The following is a 25,568-nucleotide window of genomic DNA, read 5'->3' on the forward strand; positions in this document are numbered from 1 at the left end:
ACTTATAGTAATGTATCCAAACATACATCAATTCACATCCAACTCACTTTTTACCAAAATCAATTCTCTCAAACTCAATTCTCCCCGCCGCTATACCAAACACACACTCAGAAAATTTGTGTTTTAGAATTATTAATGACAATAAATGAAATTGGTAAAAGACAATTGAAATGGAAAACGGGCAAGAAAAAGAAATATTGTGTTGTATTTAGAAAATTGGAGTTTTTTAATATATATTTTTTCTTATATATAAAGGGTGTTTGAGCCTTGTGGAATCATTATGTATCGAAAATTGTAGATTTGGGTTTGAGGGTTATTTTGAAAATGATGGAAGTGGCTCAAGGTAGTCATTTCAATCATGTGCCTCCTTTTCTTAGTAAGACTTATGGCAAAGTTGATTATCCTTTAACTAATGTCATTGTTTCTTGGAGTGCCACCAATAGAAGTTTCATTGTTTGGAATCCAGTAGATTTTGGTGAAGATTTGTTGCCTAAATACTTTAAGCAAAATAACTTCTCAAATTTCATCAGGCAGCTTAATAATACTTATGTAAGCAACTTTAAGTATTCATTTTTATGGATTTGCTTAATAATACTTATGGTTTTTTTATTTCTTGAACTGTGTTATGGTTTTTTATTTGATTATGGCATTAAAAAATAGACCATCATGGATTTTTTAATTTGTTTTGAAGCCTGTTTAGATTTATTCATTTGAATATATGTATTTTCATAAGCACTTGTGAGATTGATTGAGAGAGTTTATAAAACAACTTATAACATGTCCATAAGTTGTAAAGTTTATTGATTTTTGTTGTAGACATTGGTTATGATATAAGCACATTATTAAGTTGTTGATCCAATTAGGCCTTGTTCTTTTGTTGTTACCATCTCTCATCACCACAAAATAAAAAACAGTAACAAGAACAACAAAAATCATACAAATGTTTATAAGCACTTAATTAACTTGTTCATCCAAACAATAATTTAATCTTTTGTTGTTGTTTTTTTGTTTTTTATCATCCATTAAATTTTATTGATTGCTTGAGCTGTGTTTAAGTTTTTTGTTTGATCAATGCTTTAGAAAAGTTAATAAAGAGCTATGGGAATTTGCAAACATTAATTTTCTAAGAGATCAACCACTTTGTATGAAGAAAATCCATAGGCACAAAGTAGTTCATAGCCATTCTTTGCAGAATCCTAATGGCCAAGGGGTTGCTGCTACACTAACAGAATTGGAACGACAGACTTTAAAAGCCAATATTGAAAAACATAAACATGATAAAGAGCAAATTTTTTTTTGAAACTTCATATAAAGGAACATGAAAAGAAAATGAATGAGATAAAATTACAATACTTGTAAAATCGTTTGGACCATTGGAACGAAAACAATAAAGTACACTCTATTATGTTAGTCAAGTGCTTTAGAAACCTGAGAATGATAATGGTATATGGCCACTAACAGTAATTACAGAGAGAAAAAGGAGGATTCAAAGAAAGAATCATTTTTATAATGTAGCAATCATTGAAGATCATGTTTGAACTTCTCAAGTATATCACGAAGAAAACCACCAGAATGCATCTGTTTTATCACTAAACATGGAACGATTGAACCTGCTTGATGATTCAATGAATTATGAAAGGTAATCTAATAATATCTTGTGCACAACAAGATATGGAAGTTCGCCCCAAGTCACTGGAAAGTGACATGAACTATGTGCCATTGGTAGTTGTTCTTGATCCAGATGCATCTGGGCCGAATGTAGCTGTTATTCCCGATCTAGTTGCAACTGAGCTAACAATAATCAATGCTTCTGATCCTATTGCAATTGAGTCAACTAATGCAATTGAGTCACCAAAAATACAACATGTTGTAATATCCCCAACTAGTACTGGTTATAATAACGAATTTTGGGGACAATTCTTGCAGGACGAATCGTAAAATAAAGATATACCCGATCGAGTTGGCCAATATTTATAAAACAAAAGAGTCTAGACTATTTTACAATTCCAAAACGAATGAGGCTCTGCTGTATGTGCATAAGCTTAGTTTTGGTTAATGGTTGAACTTAGCCAATTATTTTACTCCTCACTTGTCTTATTTTAGTTTCACTATGCATGATATGAAATTATGATTGCAAATGTGGTTACACTGCGAACCCTTTGTAGTTTAAATTGTGGTTGGATGTCATTGCGAGATGTGAAAATTCTTTTTATTGCGAACCACAATTTAAAACAATGCAACTATGCTGATAATAGTTGTTCCTTGTCCCTTGTTTTCTTTACACATACTAATATATTTTATGATTATGCATAATTGTGACCATTTGCTTATAAAATTGAAAAGAATCATTGATTAATGAATTCATGAGACATGAGAGGATTACTTTAAAATAAAATTTAGGCTAGATTACTGGATTTATATTTTTTATACGAAGGGATGATGTACATAAAGTAGATAAAATAGTCACAAAGAAGGTGGGAGGTTTGAATTGTGACCCTTTAAAAATTAAACATGTAACTTAAAATTAATTCTCATGTTGAAATTTGGAATGATTAAGTTAAAAAGCTGACTTCAGAACGTTCTGCTTAACCTAACACTTTAGTACCCCTAAAGCTAGATGAGACTTTCTTTACAAATTGTTTGGAAGTTTGAATGATTGAAATCAGACAAGAGAAGAAGAATATAGGGGGAAGTTTATCTTTAAAAAGATAAGAGAGAATTGTTTTACACTTTTATGTTGTTTACTTGTATGTTTTGCAATGGTGCAAGTAATGTTGAGCCTTCCACTTCTATTAATAGAGTTTCTTGAGCTCTTTTAGTCATTGGAGAGTGACCAATGGTCTTGTGCCATGTGTCCTGGGACCCACCAACTTTTACATGAAATTATGGGTAAAATGAAATACTTCAGGATGTCGTTGTGTTCTTGAGAATACTTCAGAATCTTGTTGTGTTCATCCTAGGAACTCCTAGATCTGAGATCCCATCTCACTATCCTACAATCAATCACAGCCCCTGTGATTATCAGATTTAAACACACAAATGGTGAAGTTACCTTCAAACAAACAACTACAACCTTGCTTAAAAGCTTTGGTGTAGCACAATGAGTTACAACTAAACAAACAGTCCTTAACATGTATCAAGAAGATACAAGCAAGGCTCACAATAAACAAACAATACTAAACTTGCATCAACACGATACAAGAGTAGACACACAAAGACTCAAAACCCTAAAACTAAACTTTTTAGAAACGACGGCTTGAATAATCAATTAGGTCTTGAAGTCCTCCTTTTATACTGAAGCAATACGGGGTAATAAACCTTGTTGGGCTTCAGAACAAATTGTAGATCGTTAAGATGATCTAAAAACATGAATCAGTAACAAATAAAGAAAGTCCAAAACGGTAGGAACATCTTTAGGAACTTCCAAACATGTCTAAATAATTCCTAAAATATTACCAATCTTTTAGGAATAACAAAACAACTGATTTTGAACAGATATGCGCGTTGCTTGACCAATAAGATATGAGGACGTGGATTCCCCAATAAGATAAAGTGCGCAAACAAGTAGGCATGTACCTAGGCATACTTAACCGTGCCAGGATGTTGGAACATCGTATCCAACATCTTACAGAAATGCCTAAAACATGTTGGATCATAGTATCCAACTACACAAAGATGGATATTTATTTTGGCAATAATGCAACCAATACAAATACCCAACATAGCTTATAGTTGTTATCGTCATATCGGCCAATACAAACCAATAGTGACCTTTCCTTTAACATATTTAGGTTAGAGTCTCATTCGATAAATAATGAAAAATATATATTCAAAAGAACTTTATTTAAATTGCAAGAGTATCGATCAGTGATATTAAAGTAGGTCTTGGGCTCAAAGGTTTTAGGTTTTAGCATCACAACTAATCTTGAAAAAGGATAAATACAAATCTTTTTGCAAGTGTTTTTTAAACTATATATATATATATATATATATATATATATATATATATATAAATTAGTTTGCTTATTATAAAATCATCTATAATGCTTAGGAAAAATTGATTTAGAAAAAGATTGACTAAAACATGTAATTAGTTTTTTAGTTCTTTAAATTATTGTGCAAATTTAAATAGTTTAAAAGATAATTTAACTGTTAAGTGTACATAGACACATTTATATAACCCAATTAATATTAACGGTTTTAAGAGTAAAATTGTTTGAGCTTAATTTATTTACATCGAAAATCCTCATTATTAGTGGTATAGATGACCTCATTTATACGGTTGGAGTAGCTTATGGCTTGAATTGGACTCAACCCTACTTGTTTCGATTTGGTGTACTTGCCAATTTCGTCCATCAATAATGCCTTTGAAAGTGTCATTTGTTTGCTTGGAGATTTTCAAACAAAAGTATTCCAACAAAGGATAATCTGTTTTGTTGTGGACCAATGCTTCCAAGCTCGAATCTATGCTTGGGAAGTTGCGGCAAGGAGGAAACAATTAATCGTTTGTTTTTTGGGTGTGATTCTTTAAGCAATATTTGACATCTCATCCATCAATGGTGGTGAACATGTTATCCAATTTGTTGGTCATCAAGCTTTCCAAAAGGATGTTTATTTTTCTCTTCATGTCGTTTGGTTGGTTTCTATCTGATTTGCATGGAGGGAACAAAATGCTAAAATTTTCAACAATAAATACTTCACTCTAGAGCAGCTTCTTAAGCAGATCAAACTTCACTCTTGGTGGTAGCTGAAAACACATAAACCATTTCACCAATTAAGTTTCATTCATGGTGGTCCAATCCGTTAGCGTGTTTCAGTTTGTAATGTTTTTCTTGCGAGCTAGTTTTCTAGATTCTTTATATTGTATACTTTTTTTTTTCCTATTCACCACTCCTTGTGCTAAATATTGAAGTTTTAATCTATATTGTTTTTGACATCTTAAAATAAAATAAAATTAAATTAACAACTACTATGTTTTTATCCTCGTAAAAAAAAAAAAGGAAAAAAAATTATGCTTTTTTCAACACTGTAACTAAATATTCTGTCAAATATTGAACAGCATGTGCTGATTGAAATAGTAAAATAATAAAATAATAAAAAAAATCGTCGACAGCAGGATTCGAACCTGCGCAGGCAAAGCCCAACAGATTTCGAGTCTGTCTCCTTAACCACTCGGACATATCGACTTCTTGTGTTACCTTTTCAACCATTATATATATAAATATATTAATATTGTTACAACGAAAGATTGGATCATAAAGTTTGTGGGGTAAAAATCTGTGACTTGGTCCCAAATGCACGTGCCAAGAAAAAGAGTTACATTGCAAATTAGGTCAATTAGTACTTGATAGTTGACAAGACAACCTAAAATACAGATAAAGAAAAAGAGAAACGGTGTCATGAGGGCAACTAAAATATTGGACTGTGGTTTTGGTGCACAAATATAAAATACTTTGTAGAAATGAAGATCTATATTAATTAAAGGGCTAAGCCAGAAATAAATCTTGACTTCTAAGTTTGCCTTTTGATTTTTCATGTGACTTGTTGAAGAAAATAAAATAGTATTATTCATAAACTATAAGTGGTTTTGTTTATGGGGGTCTGTCATGTAGGAATGTCACAAGTCTGTTTAGTGGGTGCTCTATATTATATTATTGTGGAGTAGATCTTTAAATTAGTTCTTTGAAATAGTTAATTATAGGATAAATTGGCCTTTAAAATTTTAAGAAAGTAATAAAAATCTACTTTAGTCCATATGATATATTCTATTAGTAAATATTAGTTCATAAGTAATATTTAAACTCTACTTCAGAAACCATATTAAACTCAATATTATATATGAATTTTATAGCTATTAAATTAGTTTAAAAACTCAAATCCAAATGGTAGAGAGGAAATAAAATAATTGAAAATTTAATTTGATGTACACTTTTTTAATAACGCCTTTATTTATTTATTTTACAAATTACTACTCCTTTGTTTTTTTTTGTTTTTGTTAATTACTCTCTTATATCTCAAAACAATTGAAATCTTAATAAAGAAAAATATTATAAAATAAGATATATGATAGGAAAAATGTATCATATATCTTGGCTAAATCCACCATTGACTAAACATGATGATATGATAAGTTGACTGAAACTTTATCCTATCATATGACTATCCAATTTAAATTTATATTGAGAATATGAGATGAGATAGAAACCAACATAATATGATAAGAAAATATTTACGTACTTATCCTTATAGATTATAATTTAAAATAAAGAATTGAAATAAGGAAAGAAAAGAAAAAGAAAGAAAATTATTTTTTTATTGAAAAATTGATATATGGTCTAAGGATCGACTAATTCAATGGACGAATCTCACTATTCACTAGCAGAGACCCAATTTAAGACAAAATAAAATCCTGTATAGACAGACCCAACACATAAATTATTAGCATTGGAGAGATTCAAGTCTTAGACATAGAGAAGAGCTCACTTTGATGTTCAAAGCCTACAACGTCAGACCAAACCATGCGAGTTTAAAAATAAGTAAATAAATAATGTTATTAATTATTAATTTATCAAAATTATAATATTTAGAAAACTATACAGGTTCCTCAATGAATTATTTTAAGGGAAAAAAAATAAAATAAAGAGGAGTAGTACAACTTGAAAGAGAAAGTAGAAAAAGAGTATAACCAAAGAATGCTAGCGACACTCTCTTCTTAGCACTCTCATAATTATCTACTTTTTTATTGAATGAAATCAATGTATATTCCACCACTTTATATGAGTTTTATTTTCTAAAATATAGGACTCACACATTGATTTAACACAATTAAAAAACGAGTGTTAAAGAGAGTGTCCAAAAGAAAATGTTGTTGTCTCTGACTAAACCTCTACTTTTCACATTGGAGTTTTATTCATTATTTGTTAGCTCATGTTGATTTTATGATACATTTACCTTCTCTGAAACTATGCAAGCAGCATCTTTCATTCAATTTGTGAAATCATGTTAACTTTGTTATGTGTGTGTCAAGTGAAGTGATGCGACCATCATATTTTAGTTTGATGGTTAAAATTTCATTTTCTTAAGGTAAGTGAATAAATAGAGGGACTGGAATTTAAACTCTGATCTTATATATAATAATGCAATTTCCATGCTAATTGAATTAAGCTAACACGACATTATCTTTTGTTATCTCTTTTTCTATCCCATTGCGAACCCAATTATTTTATTTTTTTTGAATTTAAGAGTTTTCCCATGTTTTTCCCTATTTAAGTGTAATTAGAAAATTGCTCAAAAAAATAAGTGTAGTTAGAAAATAAAATCAAGATGAATCGAATGTATTTTAAGAATAATAAAATGAAACATGATAAAACTAGTTAAAATTATTTATATTTTAAATTATTAAACATAAAACGTCTGTAACAAATGAGTTAAGTTCACGGAACTACTAAACATAAATTTTGTTGTTTATATTCCCATCAGAGTAAATCTCCCAAACTAAATATAAGAGAAAAGAATTGAAAAAGAGAAATTAAAAAGTCAAGCATATTTATTCTAAATTTTATATTGTTTTTAATTTATTTTTTGTTAATATTTCATTTTAGATATTATTATGGTATACACTATGTTTTTTTTTGGTGAATTTGTTATGCTACAATATTTTTTCTTTTATAATATACACTAGAAACAAACAAGTTTTCTTGCTATTTAATTTTCTTTGTAGCATTGTGTTGTGTGTTCCATCTGACTCATTTCCTCTCCACACATATTATATGTAACACTTGTGTCTTTACATGTCTTGTTGCTTCTTATTCACTTCGACCTTTGTCCTTGTTGTATCCATTCCAACACAACTATAACCCAACCGCACTACTTCTGTCTCTGCACCAATTGACCATAACCCTTTTCCTTGGTTTTGTCTTTCTGTCTTCTTTTGCTTTGTCTTCTTCTTCCTCTTAGAATATCACTTCATGTGTCATCAACATCAACTTTTCCTTTTCCTCTTACATCCCCATTTTTGTTTTCTCAACTGAAGAGAAGGTTTTGTTATTCTTTTTCATTTTTCTTTCAAGTTATGGATGAAGGTTTATGTAATCTTGAAGTGGATGTAAATGGAGAAGAAACTTTCATGGTAGATAAGGTATTCCAAATCATATTTTTTGTGTTTTTTTTTGTTAAGTGTATGTTTGATATCACGGTAGATTTGTTAAAATATCAGTGAGTCAGTATCGTCAAGAATATGTTTGATATCACGATAGTTTTGTCAGAATCATAAGAACCATCATGATTTTGAGTCTGAAACATCTTCCGTGATACGAAACATAAACTAATCTTGTCATTTATTTTTAGTAAACTTTGTAGAAAAATGATTCACTTTTGTAATTTCATCATATGCTTTATTATAAATTCTCAATACTTTTATTTTTTAAAATATTTTTTGGTGTGTTTTTATAGGATCTGTACTATAGTACTAGTAGTTACTTAGGTTTTACAAGGTTTGTCTTTTGGTTATTATGATGATTAATGGTTAAAGATTATGCTAAATGTTGTTTCACTTTAATTTAGAAATGATTATGGTTCAATGATTTCACCTAGTAGTTTTTTTTTTTTTTTAATTTCACTTTCTAGCTACCCTTGGTAACTTTATGATTGTAGTAGCTTTCCATCCATAATTAATTTGCACCTAAATAGCAGTGAAGTGGGGCAAGTTCTGTTTGTCCATGCTTGCAATGATTTTCCTTCACTACTTTCACTAACCACAAACACAAGGCACTTTTTTTTTTTGTCATCTTTTGTTTTATTATTTTTGTATGATTTATGTCACATTTAATGCTGCTGCTATGGTCTTCTAATGCTTTTATGGCTCACCTTCGTATTTTGTTTGTTTTTATTAACATTTTTTGACAGGATCTGAGGGTTGCTTTCAAGCTATTTAATTCTTTTCTATACCCTTCCATGCTTGATTTATTATTTTTTTTGCATATAAAGTTCCTTGATACTCACCCTCATTCTACAATTTATTGTCTATAACGACCTCATTCAATGTTTTTGGTTTCTGTGCTTTAATTATTTTGGAACTTTTCTTTCATTCTTTCCATATATTTTCCTATTTTTGTACCTGCTTACTTTTCTTGTGTATGAGCTCTAGTTATTTCATGTTTTTGGTAAGTTATTTTGGTGTTTAATTTCTTTATTATCTAGTTAAATGTACATTATTTTCTTTAGACTTTAGTTTAAACTAAAATTGTTTAAATTGGAAATTTCGCAGACGATTATTACTCAGTACTCAAGCAAATTGGCTAAAGTATTTGGAAAATCAAGTGGTGGAAGTGGAAAGCTTAAAGTAATATTTCATGATTTTCCAGGAGGTGCAGAAGGTTTTGAGCTTATGTTAAGATTCTGTTATAACAATGGAAAAGGTAATTTAAGTCCTTCGAATCTGTTACTCGCGCGTTATGCTGCTGAATACATGGAAATGAATGAATCTGTCAAAAATGTTTCTAACTTATTGGATCAAACTGAGAAATCTGTTCAAGGGATTAGTTATTGGTCATGGTCAGAAATTTTGATTACTTTGAAGCAATGCCAGAATTTGTTAGTTGATGATTCTTCTGTGATGCTAGAGAAGTGTTTGGATGCTGTAGTTGGGAGGCTGGTTTCGGCGAGTGAAGCAAGTCCGTGTCCATCAAGTTGTTCGAACGACAGTTCAGGGATTAGGTTTTCGTGTGACTCGAAAAGTACTGAGAGTATTAAGACGAATTTCACTCGTTCGACATGGTGGTTTGAAGATCTCTTGTTTTTGACTCCCCAGATGGTTATCATGTTGGTAAAGTCAATGCTTTCGAGTAAATTGGATCATTATGTTATAAGTAGGTTTCTTCTGTATTATCAGAAGGCGAAATTCGCCACTGCTACTACAGATGAGAAGTGCAAAATCATTGAAATGGTCATAGATATGCATTACGAAATAGACCGGAATTCTGTTTCTTTCAAAACATTATTTGGGATTCTTCGGGTGACTTTGTGCTTGAACATAAGTAAATGTAGTAGGAATAAGTTGGAGATTATGATTGGTTCACAATTGGATCAAGTAACATTGGACAATTTGCTTGTTCCATCTCCCTATGGAATAAACTACTTATATGATGTGAACCTTGTTCTGAGATTTTTGAAAGCGTTCCTGCGGCAAGGAACTGGTGCCGTTGCTCCCGTTCGGATGAGGAAAGTTGCTAGCTTAATAGATTTGTATATAGCTGAAATTGCACCTGATCCTTGTTTAAAAACTTCAAAGTTTTTGGCTCTTGCAACAGCTCTTCCAGATTCTGCTAGGGATTCTTGTGATGAGCTTTACCATGCAATGGACATGTATCTTGAGGTATAATGATTCTTTCCATTTTGAATTTTGAAGTCTAAAACTTTGGATAGAAATTGACTTGAATATTATTGAGAGTCGATTTCGAATATGGCCGCTACCACTTATAAATTCTTAGCAATCCTGACTTTACCAACCAATTAGGTTTTTAGAGTCGGGTTAGGTCCTAACTAATTCCAAATTGTAACATGACATCAAAGCTTATCGAAGATTTGCTGTCTATATAAATTATTAGCAATCCTGAGTTTACCAACTGATTAGGTTTTTAGGGTCGGGTTAGGTCCTAACTAACTCCGAATTGTAACATGATATCAAAGTTTATCGTAGATCTGCTGTCTATGGTGCGTATTTGTAATCCCTGTTATTCCACCCACGGTTAGTCTAAAATTTTGCATGTCGAGTCGCCCTAAGCCAAAATTGTAAAAAATCTTTATGTTGGACTCATTGACTCAAATCTTTTACGAGCATATATAGTGTCTATTGGGTATAAACAATAGAATTTAATTTATATGAACCAACGGAGTTACGATTTTTTACACTGTTAGTCAATTGCAACTGTTCGATCACTAAAAATATTTGACTTTAGTCGCATCTACTTTAAAACGGATGTAAATCTGCCATTAACGTCATCTTTATTAATAATAACTTCCTCTTCTGTTATAGGTACATCCTCAACTGTCACAAGATGAAAGGATAAAGATATGCTGTGGTTTAAATTACGAGAAGCTTTCACCGCAAGCATGTCTACACCTTTCAAAGAACACGAAATTTCCATCGAAATCAGCAGTTCAAGCTCTCATATCTCAACAATCTAAGCTAAAAAATTTACTCCTTACTACTACTACTACTCCCATTTCAACTCCATACAATGATTCTTTGTGTGGTTCAAGTGGTTCATCTCAAAAGGGAAAGAAAGAAAAAAGCAATGAACAAGTTGTGTTGTATGCTGGAAATTTTGATATTCAACCTGATAATGAGAAAATGAAAGAACATTTGCAAGGAATGCAGTGGAGAGTTATGGAATTAGAGAAAGTATGTAAGAAAATGCAAACTCAGATGGCTAAGATGACAAAATCAAAAGCATCTGGTCATAGTTATGGTAAATCTTTGCCAAAGCTATGTTCATGACTCTGAGTTTTCTTTTTCTTTTATATTCTCTTTTGTAATTCACATCTGTATAGTAAAGGTATCAGTTTTGTGTGTGTTGTACTGCTTAATTGATGTTGGTTGGGTAAGAACACTGCTATTTGATTGTACAGTCACTAAATAATGGAAAAGTTTTCGAATTTGTGAGCCTGTTATCCAACATGTACATTTAACTTTTGGCCAAATACCTTCCTAGGTCCTTTAAGTTTCCTGTTTATTTCAGATAGGTCCTTTAAATTTCTAAGGTTTCAGATAGATCCTTTAAGTTTCGAGTTTGTTTCGGATAAGTCCTTTCTGTCAACCTCCGTTAAGCCAAAGTTGTTCTGTCCGTTAAGCCAAAGTTGATATGTTCATTAAGTGGGTGAGTTGGTTCTCTCCGACACTTGGCATCAATTTTTCCCCCAACTAGATCAACTTTGGCTTAACGGAGGTTGATAGAAAAGACCTATCTGAAACAAACTCGAAACTTAAAGGACCCATTTGAAACCTTAGAAACTTAAAGGACCTATCCGAAACAAACTCGAAACTTAAAGGACCTATCTGAAACCTTAAAAACTTAAAGGATCTATGTGAAACAAACATGAAACTTAAAGGACCGGGAAGGTATTTGGCCTTAACTTTTCTATTAGGCCTAAGTAACATTATAACCAAGTAGTGAGTTCAAGTAGCTAAAGAACTTCAGTTAAGTGCGAATCCTTAGGGAAAAACCCTTGGTTAAGAGTCCACACTAAACTTACTTCTCAGCCGAACTTTGTATTACTTGGGTCTGTTTCTCCTAAAAAGCGTAAGTCTTACCTATGTAGGAATAAGCGGTATATCAATATCAACATGCTTCTTTAACACATATAATGTGTTTTTTTTAACGATTAATATTAGTTAGTATTGTTGTTAGTTTTGATGTTGGAGATGGCCAAAATCAATCATGACCTCATCACCCAACTCAATGACTCCCGCCAAACCATTGTTATGTTCTCCGAGAGCACATATAGTCAGATGCAAGCCCTTCATGGGTTGGGGCGGGTCACGGACCACCCGAAAAAATAAATAAAATTTAACAATTGTAGGTCTATTTTACGAGATTTTAAACAATTTTGCGACGGTTTTAGTTTTTGGCAAAACCAAATTCCTGTAAAGTGGTGATGTGCCCCACTTTGAAAAATTAAAAAATTAAATTCATAGGTCTATTTTACGAGGTGTTAAACAATTTTTCAATGGTTATAGTTTTCGGCGGTTTCAAAAGTGACCTACAAGATTTTTGTCATGCTTATACTTGGCAAGTTTGCGAAGGTTTACAGATCTTCTAATTTGCAGGGGTTTCAAACCTCCCTAATATTGTCATGTTAACTGAAATTCCCCCGATTAATAGTTGTACTATACAATAAATGGTTTCATAATTTATATTAATACTAAAATATGTAATTCATTTTTCTAAAGTATCCACCCAAGTATTGTAGTACAAGTCAGCCACTTCAACTTCTTCCATGTTTATTTTATTGACTGGCCCATTTTTATTTTTTTTTATTGTAGTACATAGAATAACTATGCACAAAGTTTAGCTATAAACCTCGAAATCCAATTTCTCATGATCTTGAAGTAATCACTTTTATTCTATTTTTTTATGCGTTGTGCATGTAAATCAAAGTTGACCCACATGTTGTGGAAGTAAAAATATGTCTCCTAGATCATGGTTTCACATCAAGTTTCAACTTTCAAGTCAACTATTAAAATTGTGATTTGTTCACTAACCACTACAGATGAAGACAAAGTGGCAGTTGAAATTGAAACACCTTTTTTGATACAAAAGTATAAAGACAATTGCAAGAGGGGGCCATCTTGCTACTGTTATCCCCTTCCAAATTTCACCACTATGAAATGCCTTCAAGATCAGTAGGAATTATACACATGACAAAATTCCAATTAATAGGATTAATTAACCCATTATGTTTTTTTTTAGACATTAACCCATTATGTGAAGAGCCTTGTGACTTAACTATCATTTTTATCCACTTAATATAGGATTTTTAACATGGGTAATTTTAACTTGTAGCTTTAGGGCATATGTTAAGAATTCCATAAATGGTAAATATTTATTACAAAACATAATTTTCAATTTTTAGAAGAATAGATTGACACAATTTCTAAACAAAATTTCCACTTCAAGTTCTTTAACATGTGTCATAAAGGAACAAGTTAACATTTCTCTTTTAACATTGCTACATACTTTAAGAGCTGACGTCCAGAACGATTTCTCCTAACAATAGTGACCTGATGATCATTCTTTATTTTTTGATGACTTTACTCATATATTAATGTTTGATGAAACACCTTCATTGTTCAAGTCTAAATGAAAACACAATTGTTACGACTTGAAGCATATGAAGATGGTTTAACCCAAAAGACTAGTTCATTAGATAGGAGAACATCATTACTTAGTATCACATACAATTATTATATAAACTCAATCTAGGATTTCTAACATAGATTAGTTCACAAAACTCTCCTCTCTTTGTAGTGCACTCTCAAATAAGTCTTTGAGATTATGTGCATTTCAATAAGGTACTTGACTCTATTCAACTATCAAGTTGATCCCTATATTTAATTACTTACTATCAATTAAATCTTTATATTTTAACAACTTAATATCAATTTGATCCATAAGTTTATCCACTTACTATCGTTTTAGTCAATAGCATGCATACTTAATATGAATAGAATTCGATAGAATAAATGACATTTTGTAAACATTCATAAAGCCGAGAATTTATTTGAGAGCGTTGTACAAAGAAGGAGGAGACTAATTAGACTCTTTACAAAAAATTTATGCAATAAAACTTCTTTTTTAATCTTCCTGAGTTTTTTTTAAGGATAAATTCCTATGAGTTGATTAGATGAGAAATGGGATTTCTTAATACGTTATGAATACTCTTTTATCATACCCAACTTATTAAAAATTCAAAATACTAGAATTAAAAAATTTAATTATAATATATTAAATTTTTTATTTTGGGAAATATATATGTTGAATTTGTCATACAATCAATCATTTAGTTAAATAATGACATCATAATTTTTTAAATTCATTTTGAGAAAAACAATAATTGACACATCTAGTTATTTGCGAAAAATAAACTTATATTTAAAGAAAGAGCTACATTCTGATTTAGGTAGGCCAACCGGTGGCGAGTATCGAAGTTGAAGTGGCGCACAAGAAAGCTCGTTTGAAATATTGTAGATTTGACATCTGGTGTCGGATTGACTCAAATTATATCTTTTCGGAAAGCTACAGACCTCACGAGTATATGAAGGCCAAAAACCGCATTTTAATATTTCAACATCTTTATTATTTTTCTGTTTTATTCTAGTTTGTTATTTTCCTGTCAATTTGGGTTTGTTATTTTCCCTAGTATTTAAACATAACTTTCGTAGTCTAAGAGACACTTTTTTTCATTCAATAAAATAATCGAGAAATTTTCTCTATTCTAATGGATTCCAAAAACTCTTATTTGATAAATTTATCGCTTTACAACCTATCTAATTTATGTTTTAGACTTAACGTTGTTAATCCTTGCTTCCATTCTGCATCCCATTCTATAAAAAATAAAATAAGATAGAGCTACATGCACTTTAAGATCAAGAATATACTACTTGTTGACACAGATTCCTAACCAATTACGTAGAAAATTAGGTATAAGTTGTGCATGATGGTCCCATGAGTTTGTTGCAAATTAAAAAAAGGAGGTAGTTGCCTATACTTTTTATTCTGCTTCATTTTCATTCTTGCCTTTATTAGGTGTAAGTGTAACTAAATCACACACATTAGAACTGCCACTCACTTGTACTAAACGTATGATGCCTTGAGGTTTAAAATTTGAGCTTCGAGGATCAATTGTGACCGATGCAGGATCACAATCATGGTATGATACATTTGTGGCAACTGTTTTTTTTTTTTTTTTTTTCTTAGGGGATTTATATATGGCAACTAAGATAGTTGAAATGTTAGGTTTGCATGTTGTTTCATAAAGTTTAGAAAAGTTAAACTTCCAGCCTCATCAAGATCAGATATACATCAATCATCTATCAAAGATGTCTTCAAAAAAATACTTGTCGATTAAACTTTGTAGGTAAGTAAATTTGTTACCAACTGAGTTAACATTCATTGATAATATGCAATCTTAAATCTTAATAAATAAACGTTTATAAAAAAAAACTCTTAATACATAAATCTTTAATGGCGGCGACGACAAAAAATGCTCAAATGACTGATAAAATCTCAAATATGATTATGATTATTATTATTATTGTATTCAATTTTGTCCATTGTCTAAAAATCACATTCCTAGTTGTGTTTTTCAACAATTTATGCATTGGCCTACATGGCTACATACTACTAAAGAGTTACTTTATAATCTTCTTTAAGATAAATTGACGACCTATTTAAAGTCTTTGTTGAAAAATAAATTATCATTTTAGTCACTTTTTTTTCTCTCTAAAAAGTTAGATTATTCCATCAAATATATTTATATTTTTTTAAACAAAATTAGACTTTATACTTTACAAAACTCATATCGATGGTACAAATTTTCATTTTGAAGAGAATTTAAGATAGAGGAATGATATACCATTGTCTAAAGTTTCGTAAGTACAAAATACATAAATTAGAATAGAGCCTAAAAAATATCACACAAAACCATCCGTTATAAATAACATAAGCGATTAGACTTCCACAACATAAAAAAGCGTTTGAATTTCAATTTGAAGAGATATCAGGTATGTTTGGTAACACCCAAAAAAGAGCTTTTACCTCTTAGCTTATAGCTTATAAACTTGTTTGATAAAAAAAGCTTTGTTTGGTAACACTTTTTCACTATGAGTTTATAGCTTATTTCACGAGCTTATAAACTATTTTTCAGAAGCTATTCCAAGTAGCGTTTGATTTTATAGCTTATAGCTTCTCACTTTTTCTTCCAATTTTACCCTTATTATTTCATTTAAATTCCATTTTTATCCATTACAATTTTTACAATAAGCTACGTAATAAAGACTACAATCCCTTTATTCCAATTTTTGTATATATATCAGCTGGTCTTTTTTTTTTTGTTTTGAAAAAATATATACCTTCGTTTTTTTTTTTACGAAACAAAATACTATTACTCTATTAGTATTACTTTTATTTTTTTTATTTTTTTGAGGTAAGTATTTTTTTAAAGAAAAATTAGTTTACAAAATTACAAATACTTAAATATTAATTGATATAATATTTATTATGAATTAAGAATACCCTTTATGTCATTTTACATTTATCAGCCAGTTGAATCGCTATTTTTATCAAACACTTCAGTTAACTTATCAGCTAAAAGCTATCAGCTAACTTATAAGTTATCCGTTATTTTTACCAAACAGAGCCATCATATATATCTCAAATAGGATCATCAGAGGGAACCTATGTTAAAAAACTCACATAAAACTTATTCTCTTATGTAACTGACCAAAGTTAAACTTGGACCTCAAGTTTTTCTTTTTCATAGTTAAAATATACTTTTTGGAAATCATTTTTTTTTGGGTTAATTAAGTTTTTGGTCCCTATAAATATCTGCAGTTTTGTTTTTAGTCCCTATAAAAATAAATCACACTTTTTAGTCCTTACAAAATTTTCCGTTAGTGTTTTTAGTCCCTGTTAAATTAAAATTTATTTAATTATGCTTAAAATTTTAAATTTTTTAATGATTTTTTACATACTTGTTTAAAACGTTATAAAAGGTTCCGCCAAAATAAATTAGCTCAAAATTTTATTTTTAGGTCCAAATTTTCGTTAGTTTTATCTTGAATTTTTGGCGTTTTAAAAAAATTATATTTAATTCATTACATGTTAAAAAATTATAATTTTTTATAAAAGAGATTATTATAATGTACTTAACATGTCTGTTAAAAATCATTTAAAAATATAAAAGTTTAAGTATAATTAAACAAATTTCAATTTAACAGGGACCAACACATACTTTTAGTCCTTGTAAAATTAAAATTTGCTTAATTGTGCTTAAACTTTTAAATTTGTAACATATATTTTTCACATACTTACTTAGAATATTATACTAAGTTCCTCCACAAAAAAAGTAATTTAAAATTTTATTATTAGGTCCAAATTTTCATTAATATAATTTTGAAAATTTGGCTTTTAGAAAAATTCATATTTAATTCATTACATGTTAAAAAAACTAAAAAAATTTACAAAAGAGTGTCTTACGATGTTATGAACATGTATGTAAAAAATATTTCAAAATTTAGAAGTTTAATTATAATTAAACAAATTTTAATTTAACAGGGACTAAAAACACTAACAGAAAATTTTGTAGGGACTAAAAAGTGTGATTTATTTTTATAGGGACTAAAAACAAAACTGCAGATATTTATAGGGACCAAAAACTTAATTAACCCTTTTTTTTTAATTTTTATAATTCATAATTTTGATCTCTCATTTTAAAATTTTAAAATATAGTATCCTAATTTTTAAACTTAAAAAAAAAAAAAAAAATCATCGTAGAATTTGGGGATTATTTTATAGTCGTTAAGTTTTAAAATTTTATCCACACTGAATTTTGAGTTTATTTTTGCATACCTATCATATTGACGTAACACATATTTTTTTGGTCAAATCTCATTTTTAGCCTTTTAAGCATGTAATTTTTTTTCTTACAAAAAGCATATCATTTTTTAAAAACAATACTTTATTTTTTTTTTATAATAATGTTTAGTCAGATTTGCATTCTCGCACGGTTGCTTTGTCATCTCATTGTTTGAGTTGACACAAACAAAAATTAGTCTGAAACTTAGTGATAGAAAAAATTCCTGAAATTTTTAAAATTGGAGATCTCATTTTTTAATTTAGAAATGAGTGAATTAAAATCTTATATCAACAAAAAAGGTGTGAAATCGAAAGTGCACTTGAATAAATATTTAAATAAGGTACTTTTTTAAGTATCTATTTTCAATATAAATATAATGTTCTTTTATGAACTAAATATTCATAGAGAAATGATATTTGTACAATCATTTTTTGACAACTTTTGCACAACTTTCTCTCTTACTTTTTCTCTCTCCATTGTTTTTGTCCAATAAGAAGAGAGAAAAACAAGGTTGTCACCAAAGTTGTCATCAATTGGATGTACAAATATCACTACTCATATTCATACGGCAAAGGAATGACAGTGTATAACATATGTTTTTGTGGAATTGAGATCTCTTTATTTTGAAATAAGACCGGATGAAAGAACAATCTCAACCTATGAATATTTATTTCTACGACATCATTCTTTTCTCCAATGGCGTAGGTATCATTACTTCCAATGAAGCCTTTGACGGTGTAGAACATATGTTCTACACCTGCAGGAGCCTTTCATCAACTAATTATCTCTTTATGTTTTTTAAAAATGAAAAACATGTTGACCTCTTTTTGTGGGGCAAAGTTATAAATGCAACCAAAGTCGAGATTAAATGCATTGGACCATTAGTGAACGTTTTCTCTCATTTACGGTGATAAAAATCATGCATATGCAGGGGCATAACTCAGTTAATAAGATAATACATTATTATATATAGGGGCTGGGGTTCGAATTCCGGACACCCTATTTATTCATCTTATAAGGTGAATTCTAACCACTGGGTTACCTAATCAAAACAAAGATTAAAGTTTTTTAAGGTGATTTATGTTTTTGGTCGCATCAATTTACCATTTTGTCTTTAGGTAACCTCCAAAGTCCAATTCACCAAACTTTAATTTTTGTTTATGTCTACAATTTTGTTATTTGTACATTCTCTTTCCTTGTAGATGATGCATTGATATCTTTAAATTATCAATATGTAATTAAATATTGGGTTAATTAAGGAAATGATCCTTATAAATATTCAGAATTTTGTTTTTAGTCCCTACAAAATAAAATCACACTTTTTAGTCCTTATAAAATTTTCCATCAGTATTTAGTCCTTATAAAATTTTCTATCAGCATTTTTAGTTCCCATAAAAAATTTTCATCAACAATTTTGGTCCCTAAAATGCTTAAGGAAAATGTCACAGGGATTAAAAAGTGTGATTTAATTTTGTAGGAACTAAAAAAAAAATTGTAAATATTTATAGGACTAAAAACTTAATTAATCCTTAAATATTTAATCTTAACATCAATAGCTGGAATAGCTCAGTTGGTTAGAGCGTGTGGCTGTTAACCACAAGGTCGGAGGTTCAACCCCTCCTTCTAGCGTTATTGCAATATTATATTTTTTTTCCTCTTTAAAAATTAGGGTAAAGAGGGAAAGCTTGCGTAACACTTTGGTTTGTAATTTCCTATTGCAGTGTCTTTGTGTCAACGTAAAGTTATCTATATTTCTCCTTAAAGTATAATACGACATGCACCGACCAAGAATGTCGAGTCATAATTTTGATGAAGTTGGTTAATGATGAAACCTAGTTCATTATGCAATTATTATGTACCAAAAGTTTTATTTATTGTTGCATGTGTTACAACAAGACATATACATGTAGTATCATATTCATATGCATATAAAACTCAATATATTGTGGTAACCAAGAACGAGTGATGAAATAAATTCATGGTTTGTGTTTTCCTTAGACGCTACTCTTACTACTCTTTCGAGGAGCTCTCTCATCAATTTCTCACATTTTAGAGCAGATTTTAATTTAAAAAAAAATACAAAATCCCGTTTTTAAAATCTAAATTGTTATCTTTCAAAATAAAATAAAAAATATAAATCCTCCGACTTTTTTGGTTACATGAGAGGGGAAAAAGAAGCAAAGAAAAACTACGTCCTAATAAAGGACAGGTGGCATAGCGCAATCCTTACCGATGTAGTGTCTAGTCACAACCCTAATTTTCCACTTTCATTCCTTGACATCCAAAATGCAGAAAAGTGAAGAAGTGCAGAAGGAAAAGGCAAACCCTCAGCTGGACCTAAACTAGACTCCGAATCCATCTATGATCATGAGTTTCCAGACACATTGCTCTTCCGCTCGGGTCGAGGCCGCTACTCGTTACTCCCATAACATCAGCTAGTAAAGCTGAGGATAGACATGATAATGGTTGATGTATCATCACAAGAGACTCTGAATGATTAACACCTACTTTTGCAAGTATATATTATGATTCAACAATTTAAGAACCGCTTGCAATCCGGGTCCATAGTTAACCAAATAATTGCTTGTCCCATTTAAACAAATTATTTTAATTACTATTTTATAATACCAAATCAAATATTTATCAATGCTACATTTTTTTTGGGTCAGGTAGTCTAGTGGCTAGAAATTCACTTTTAAAGTGAATAAGTGGGGTGTCTGAGGTTCGAACCCCGAACACTGCATATAATAATGCATTGTCTCTGCCAACTGAGATATGCTCACGGGGACTATCAATGCTACATTTATTCATTCAAATTTTTATTTTATTTTTTTACAAAAGCAAACCTCATATCATAAAACAAATTACTTTAATTACTATTTTATAATACCAAATCAAATATTTATCAATTTTATCAATGCTGCATTTATTCACTGGAATATTAATTTTTGTTTTTTTTGGGTTAACACCTCTTTTCGTCCCTGTAATATTAGCGAATTCCGGTTTTAGTTCCTGTAAAAAAAAGATTTAGATTTTGTCCCTGTAATTTCATATTCTTTCACTTTTGGTCCCTCCTTTCATCACATCAGCAGAATATGCATAAATTACGTCCCTGTAATTTCAGATTCCTCCCACTTTTGATCCTTGTAATTTCAGATTCCTCCACTTTTGGTCCATCATTTTACGTGTCATGTATGCATATTCTGCTGACGTGGTGAAATGAGGAACCAAAAGTGGAAGAATCTGAAATTACAGGGACATAATCTAAATCTTTTTTTTTTACAGGAATTAAAACCGGAATTCACTAATATTACAAGGACGAAAAGAGGTATTTACCTTTTTTTTTTCTTCCAGAAACAGTAATATATTGGATGCTACTATTTTTAATGTTAAGATTATTTTAGATTTTTACCCGGTGCTTGGATAGTTTTGAGGGGTAAATGAGCGTAACAAGTGAGTTACTTCTTCATCCGTTTCAAAATATAAGCAAAATTCATTTTTTAAGTTCATTCATTTAATGATGTATATGGTCTATATTATGAACTACATACATCATTAAATGAATGAACCTAAAAAGTAATTTTTGCTTATATTTTAAAACGGAAGGAGTATCTTTTAGATGTCGTGTCTGACCCTTCATTGGTTTGATAAAGGTCTATTCATTGAAAATTTAAAACATCATTATTAGTTGACATTTTTTTTTTTTTTTTACAATTTTCTTTTTAGCATTGTTTGGTGTTTTACCATGAATTTCGTTCCTTTATTTTAATAGTTGAAGTGATGTTAATTTCTGAAGGTCTTCTGTCCATGCCTAATGATTTTTTCGATAACATGTTGTTATATAGAAACTACAACGGAAAGATCAATTTGAATAGCTACGTAAGGATGTTATTCCTCATATTTCATCATTTTGCTATTATTATATTTTTGTGCACCAAGGTATTGATTTAATTTATAAAAAAAAGGGTTATTTCAGATAGCTATTTAGGTTGAATTTTGAAACATGTAGGTGTGTTAGAATATTTGATATTCACGTCATCAATTCTAAATATCTATCAATTAATACTAAATTGGCTAATGTTAATGTATCCATTTTTTTTAATCTAATGTTGGATAAGTTTGAAACGTGTCCAAGGCAGTTTTAAATAAATATTATTAAAAAATGTGGTAATGGAAAGGGAAAATCAATATAATGGAATTTATAGTAAATTTTTACTTCACCAAGCGGTGTATATTTCCTGTGTATGCTGTTTGATATTTATGTGTTCAATTAATATTTGGTCTATTATTCACTATTGGATTAATTTTGTTTTTTTAACCATTAGTTGAATTTTGTAGTCAGCTTATTATGTAAATAATCTTCATATTATTTATAGATTAAGGTAAGCATCTGTGATTATTTTACAAGATGTGTTGATCTTCATTTTCTTTTTCACGTGGGATTTTTAAAGTTAACAATAAAAAATTACCTTTTTTTAATGGACTTTAAAATATTGTTGTCATAACCATTTTTTCAACTTTGGTAAGATCTATAGACCTCACATCACTGATACAAAAACATGGTGTATGTGGAGTGTTTGCTTCATTTGGTCATTTTTTATGATGAACTAGTCACAAATCCGTGCTTTGCACGGGTTCAATAACGTATTCGATAAAAAAATTCTTTGAAAGAAGAGATGTTAAAACGACGGAACATTATGATTCATCATAAAATATGTATGGGCTGATTAAGAGAGCATATAATCAGTTTATGAGATTAGGAATTGACATAATATTTAAGATGAAAACAATTGTGTTATCACGATTTCGGGGTATCAAGTCATTAATTAGGCTTGAACCTTTCAATCTTTGATATTCTCTATTTTTTCTTGGGAAGGGCAAAATTGAGAAAACCCTTAGAAATTCTAAGTTCGGGGGTCGTTTTCGTTACGGGAAGGTGTTAGGCACCCGCAATGACTATAGTACTCTATAGGAACCGTTTTCTTAGTTTTATGTCTACGCTTTATTTTTAATGCTATTTATAAAAAAGAAGTTGTTTATTTAGGTTAAGAATGGAGGGAGAAAATGTTTGAGATTTGATTTTATTGGACTTGGAGAGGTTTTGACCTCTTGCCTACATACCCTTTTTAGGGATCAAAATTCCATGTAGTTCTCTTTCAAAAATGTTTTTGTGTGTTTGATTGATTTTAAGTTTTGGAAAATGGTTTTGAAGAAGAGAAAGAGGCCGTAAAGGCATGAGAGAAAAAATGGTGAATAGTTGGTTCAATTATTATTAAAAAAAGGTCTAAGTTGGAATTAAAGTTTATTTGAGTTTGATTAAGAAAATAAAGAGAAAATTCAATGGAGTTTTGACTCCAAGGTTTATTTGGAAAAAATTTCAAGTGATGGATGTTATCGCGATTTTCGGGTGTCAAGTCATAAATTAGGCTTGAACCTTTCAATCTTTGATATTCTCTATTTTTTCTTGGGAAGGGCAAAATTGAGAAAAAACCCTTAGATTCGAAGTTCGGGGGTCGTTTTCACTACGGGAAGGTGTTAGGCACCCGCGGTGACTATAGTACTCTATAGGAGCCGTTTTCTTAGTTTATGTCTACGCTTTATTTTTAATGCTACTTATGAAAAAGGAAATTTACTTATGTTAAGAATGGGAGGGAGAAAGTGTTTGAGGTTTTATTTTAGTGGACTTGGAGAGGTTTTGACCTCATGCCTACATACCCATTTAAGGGATCAAACTCCAAAAACGCGATGAGAGAGTTTAGGAGAGAGAGCGCGAGACCGGTACGGTTCTGGCATTCACCTCGCCGGATTCCTTCGCCGGAAACGCGTTCGAACGGGCGGGTTGGGACATATGCCGGGGCGGCAGAAACGGGTGGGACTAAGGGGGAATGGGTCTGGGTGAGAAATAGGAGGAGGAAAGCATTGGAACCGGAACACGACGGACGGAACGGACAGCGGCGGATCAACGGATAGGGAGGTAAGGTTACTGCTTTGGAGCGACGGGTTTCTCAGCATGGCAGGGGTTATTTGCGGTACAGGGAAGGCAGCAGGCTTGGGGAGCGGGGTGCATCACCTAGGGTTAGGATTTTTTCTGATCATGGGCGTGGGCGGTCTCGCAATTTCAGACATGGGCGCCCTTTCTCTTGTTCACGTGAAGCTGTTGACAGGAACAGGAATGCAGTGGGTTCTGTTCAAGGGCGGCCTCATGGGAGCTTCAACGGAAAGTCCAGTATTGCAATCCGGGAGAATATGTCAGGTCGTGGAAATGATGTCAGTGATAACCAGGTTTCGGCTGTGTTTTATATAACGAATTTCCCGGATCGTCTTTTGTTTGTGGATTTGAAGAAAGGTTTGGAAGTGTGTGGTATCTTATCGGATGTTTATCTTTCCCGCTTTCGCAATGCTCGTGGACAACGTTTTGGTTTTGCTAAATTTTTGAAGGTACGTGATGTTGATAAACTGAAAAAAGCACTCAATAATGTTTCCTTTTGGGATCTTAGGTTGTTTGCAAATGTAGCAAGGTTTGATAGGTTTGAGGAGGATGTGGACGGTAGCGGTGGTTATGTGGAGGTTGACGTAGGGAAGAAGTTTGAGGGAGAAAATAATAGGGGAAATAAGGAAGGAAAAAAACCGAGAGAGTTGATTGGTAGGGAGGATGAGAAAGGGGATAGTAGGAAGTTGGTGCTAGAGAAGGTGAAGGTAGCAGCTTTGAGGAGCGAGTTAGAGAGGAAGAGGGAGAGTGTGTTTAAGGTAGGGGATGTTGTTTGTGGTCGGAAGGAGGAGGTGAAGGAGGTGTCGGTGAAATCGGAGGAGTTGAAGGTTTTAGGGAAGGCGAAAGTAGTGGAAGGGGAGGGAAGTGATTCTGTGTCCGGAAAGCTTGCATCCGAAGTGGCTCGCGAATATTTACCTTATCATGATGATGTTGTATGGGCAAACAAATGTATATTGGCCAAAATTAAAGACGGTACGTGTTTCTCTGGTATACAACAATCTTTTTTAGATGCTGGCTTTTTGGATTATAACTTAATTGCTATGGGAGGGGATAATGTATTGTTATCTCCTTGTGTGGATGGAGATGTCACAGAATTGTTTAACTCCGTGGCTGATTTTTTGGGTAATTTTTTATGTGATTGTCGACCTTGGACGAAAGAAAGTAATGTTCAGTATGAACGGGGTGCTTGGGTTAGATGTTATGGTGTACCCTTGCATGCATGGAATGATAATTTTTTCTTAGAATTGGCTTCAACCAGAGGTAGACTTCTTAAAATTGATGAAGCTTCTGTGAATAAAGTTAGAATGGATTATGCTCGTTTATTGATAGCAACTTCTGAATTGTATGAATTAAATTATGTTGCTCGTTTTGTGATTGATGGGAGGGTGTATCCTATTCGTTTTATTGAAGATTTAGAGTTTGGGTTAGCTGAAGATGCATGTTT

General features: G+C 31.1%; 1 protein-coding gene, 2 non-coding genes and 1 pseudogene across 4 annotated transcripts; 3 read left to right on the plus strand and 1 right to left on the minus strand.

Annotated features, from left to right (window-relative positions):
• The first annotated feature begins 251 nt into the window (after positions 1 to 251).
• LOC25492036 (heat stress transcription factor A-4a-like) lies at positions 252 to 1,643 on the plus strand (annotated as a pseudogene).
• Positions 1,644 to 5,104: 3,461 nt separating this feature from the next.
• On the minus strand, positions 5,105 to 5,186 carry TRNAS-CGA (transfer RNA serine (anticodon CGA)). Its single transcript has one exon. It is a non-coding gene; the product is annotated as a tRNA-Ser (tRNA).
• A 2,528-nt stretch (positions 5,187 to 7,714) lies between these two features.
• Positions 7,715 to 11,670, plus strand: LOC25492039 (BTB/POZ domain-containing protein At3g22104). 2 transcript variants are annotated; one of them, XM_013600090.3, is made up of 3 exons: positions 7,715 to 8,137; positions 9,266 to 10,372; positions 11,033 to 11,670. In XM_013600090.3, exons 1-3 carry the CDS (start codon positions 8,072 to 8,074, stop codon positions 11,495 to 11,497), a joined length of 1,638 nt encoding a protein of 545 aa, XP_013455544.1. In that variant the 5' UTR covers positions 7,715 to 8,071; the 3' UTR covers positions 11,498 to 11,670. The 2 variants fall into 2 exon arrangements, with proteins under 2 accessions (XP_013455544.1, XP_024638688.1); XM_024782920.2 differs by lacking the exon at positions 7,715 to 8,137 and adding an exon at positions 8,703 to 9,161.
• An 8,020-nt stretch (positions 11,671 to 19,690) lies between these two features.
• Positions 19,691 to 19,764, plus strand: TRNAN-GUU (transfer RNA asparagine (anticodon GUU)). The gene has a single exon. It is a non-coding gene; the product is annotated as a tRNA-Asn (tRNA).
• The last annotated feature ends 5,804 nt before the right edge of the window (positions 19,765 to 25,568 follow it).

This window comes from Medicago truncatula, chromosome 4 (assembly GCF_003473485.1).
Source record: "Medicago truncatula cultivar Jemalong A17 chromosome 4, MtrunA17r5.0-ANR, whole genome shotgun sequence".
In the NCBI taxonomy this organism is placed as follows: Eukaryota; Viridiplantae; Streptophyta; class Magnoliopsida; order Fabales; family Fabaceae; genus Medicago; species Medicago truncatula.

What these genes read in the sequence shown, in the direction of transcription:
- LOC25492039 (XM_013600090.3), top strand. Translation starts at nt 8,072, where the DNA reads ATGGATGAAGGTTTATGTAATCTTGAAGTGGATGTAAATGGAGAAGAA. An exon ending in AAACTTTCATGGTAGATAAG is followed by an intron (nt 8,138 to 9,265) that starts GTATTCCAAATC and finishes GAAATTTCGCAG; the next exon opens with ACGATTATTACTCAGTACTC. An exon ending in CAATGGACATGTATCTTGAG is followed by an intron (nt 10,373 to 11,032) that starts GTATAATGATTC and finishes CTTCTGTTATAG; the next exon opens with GTACATCCTCAACTGTCACA.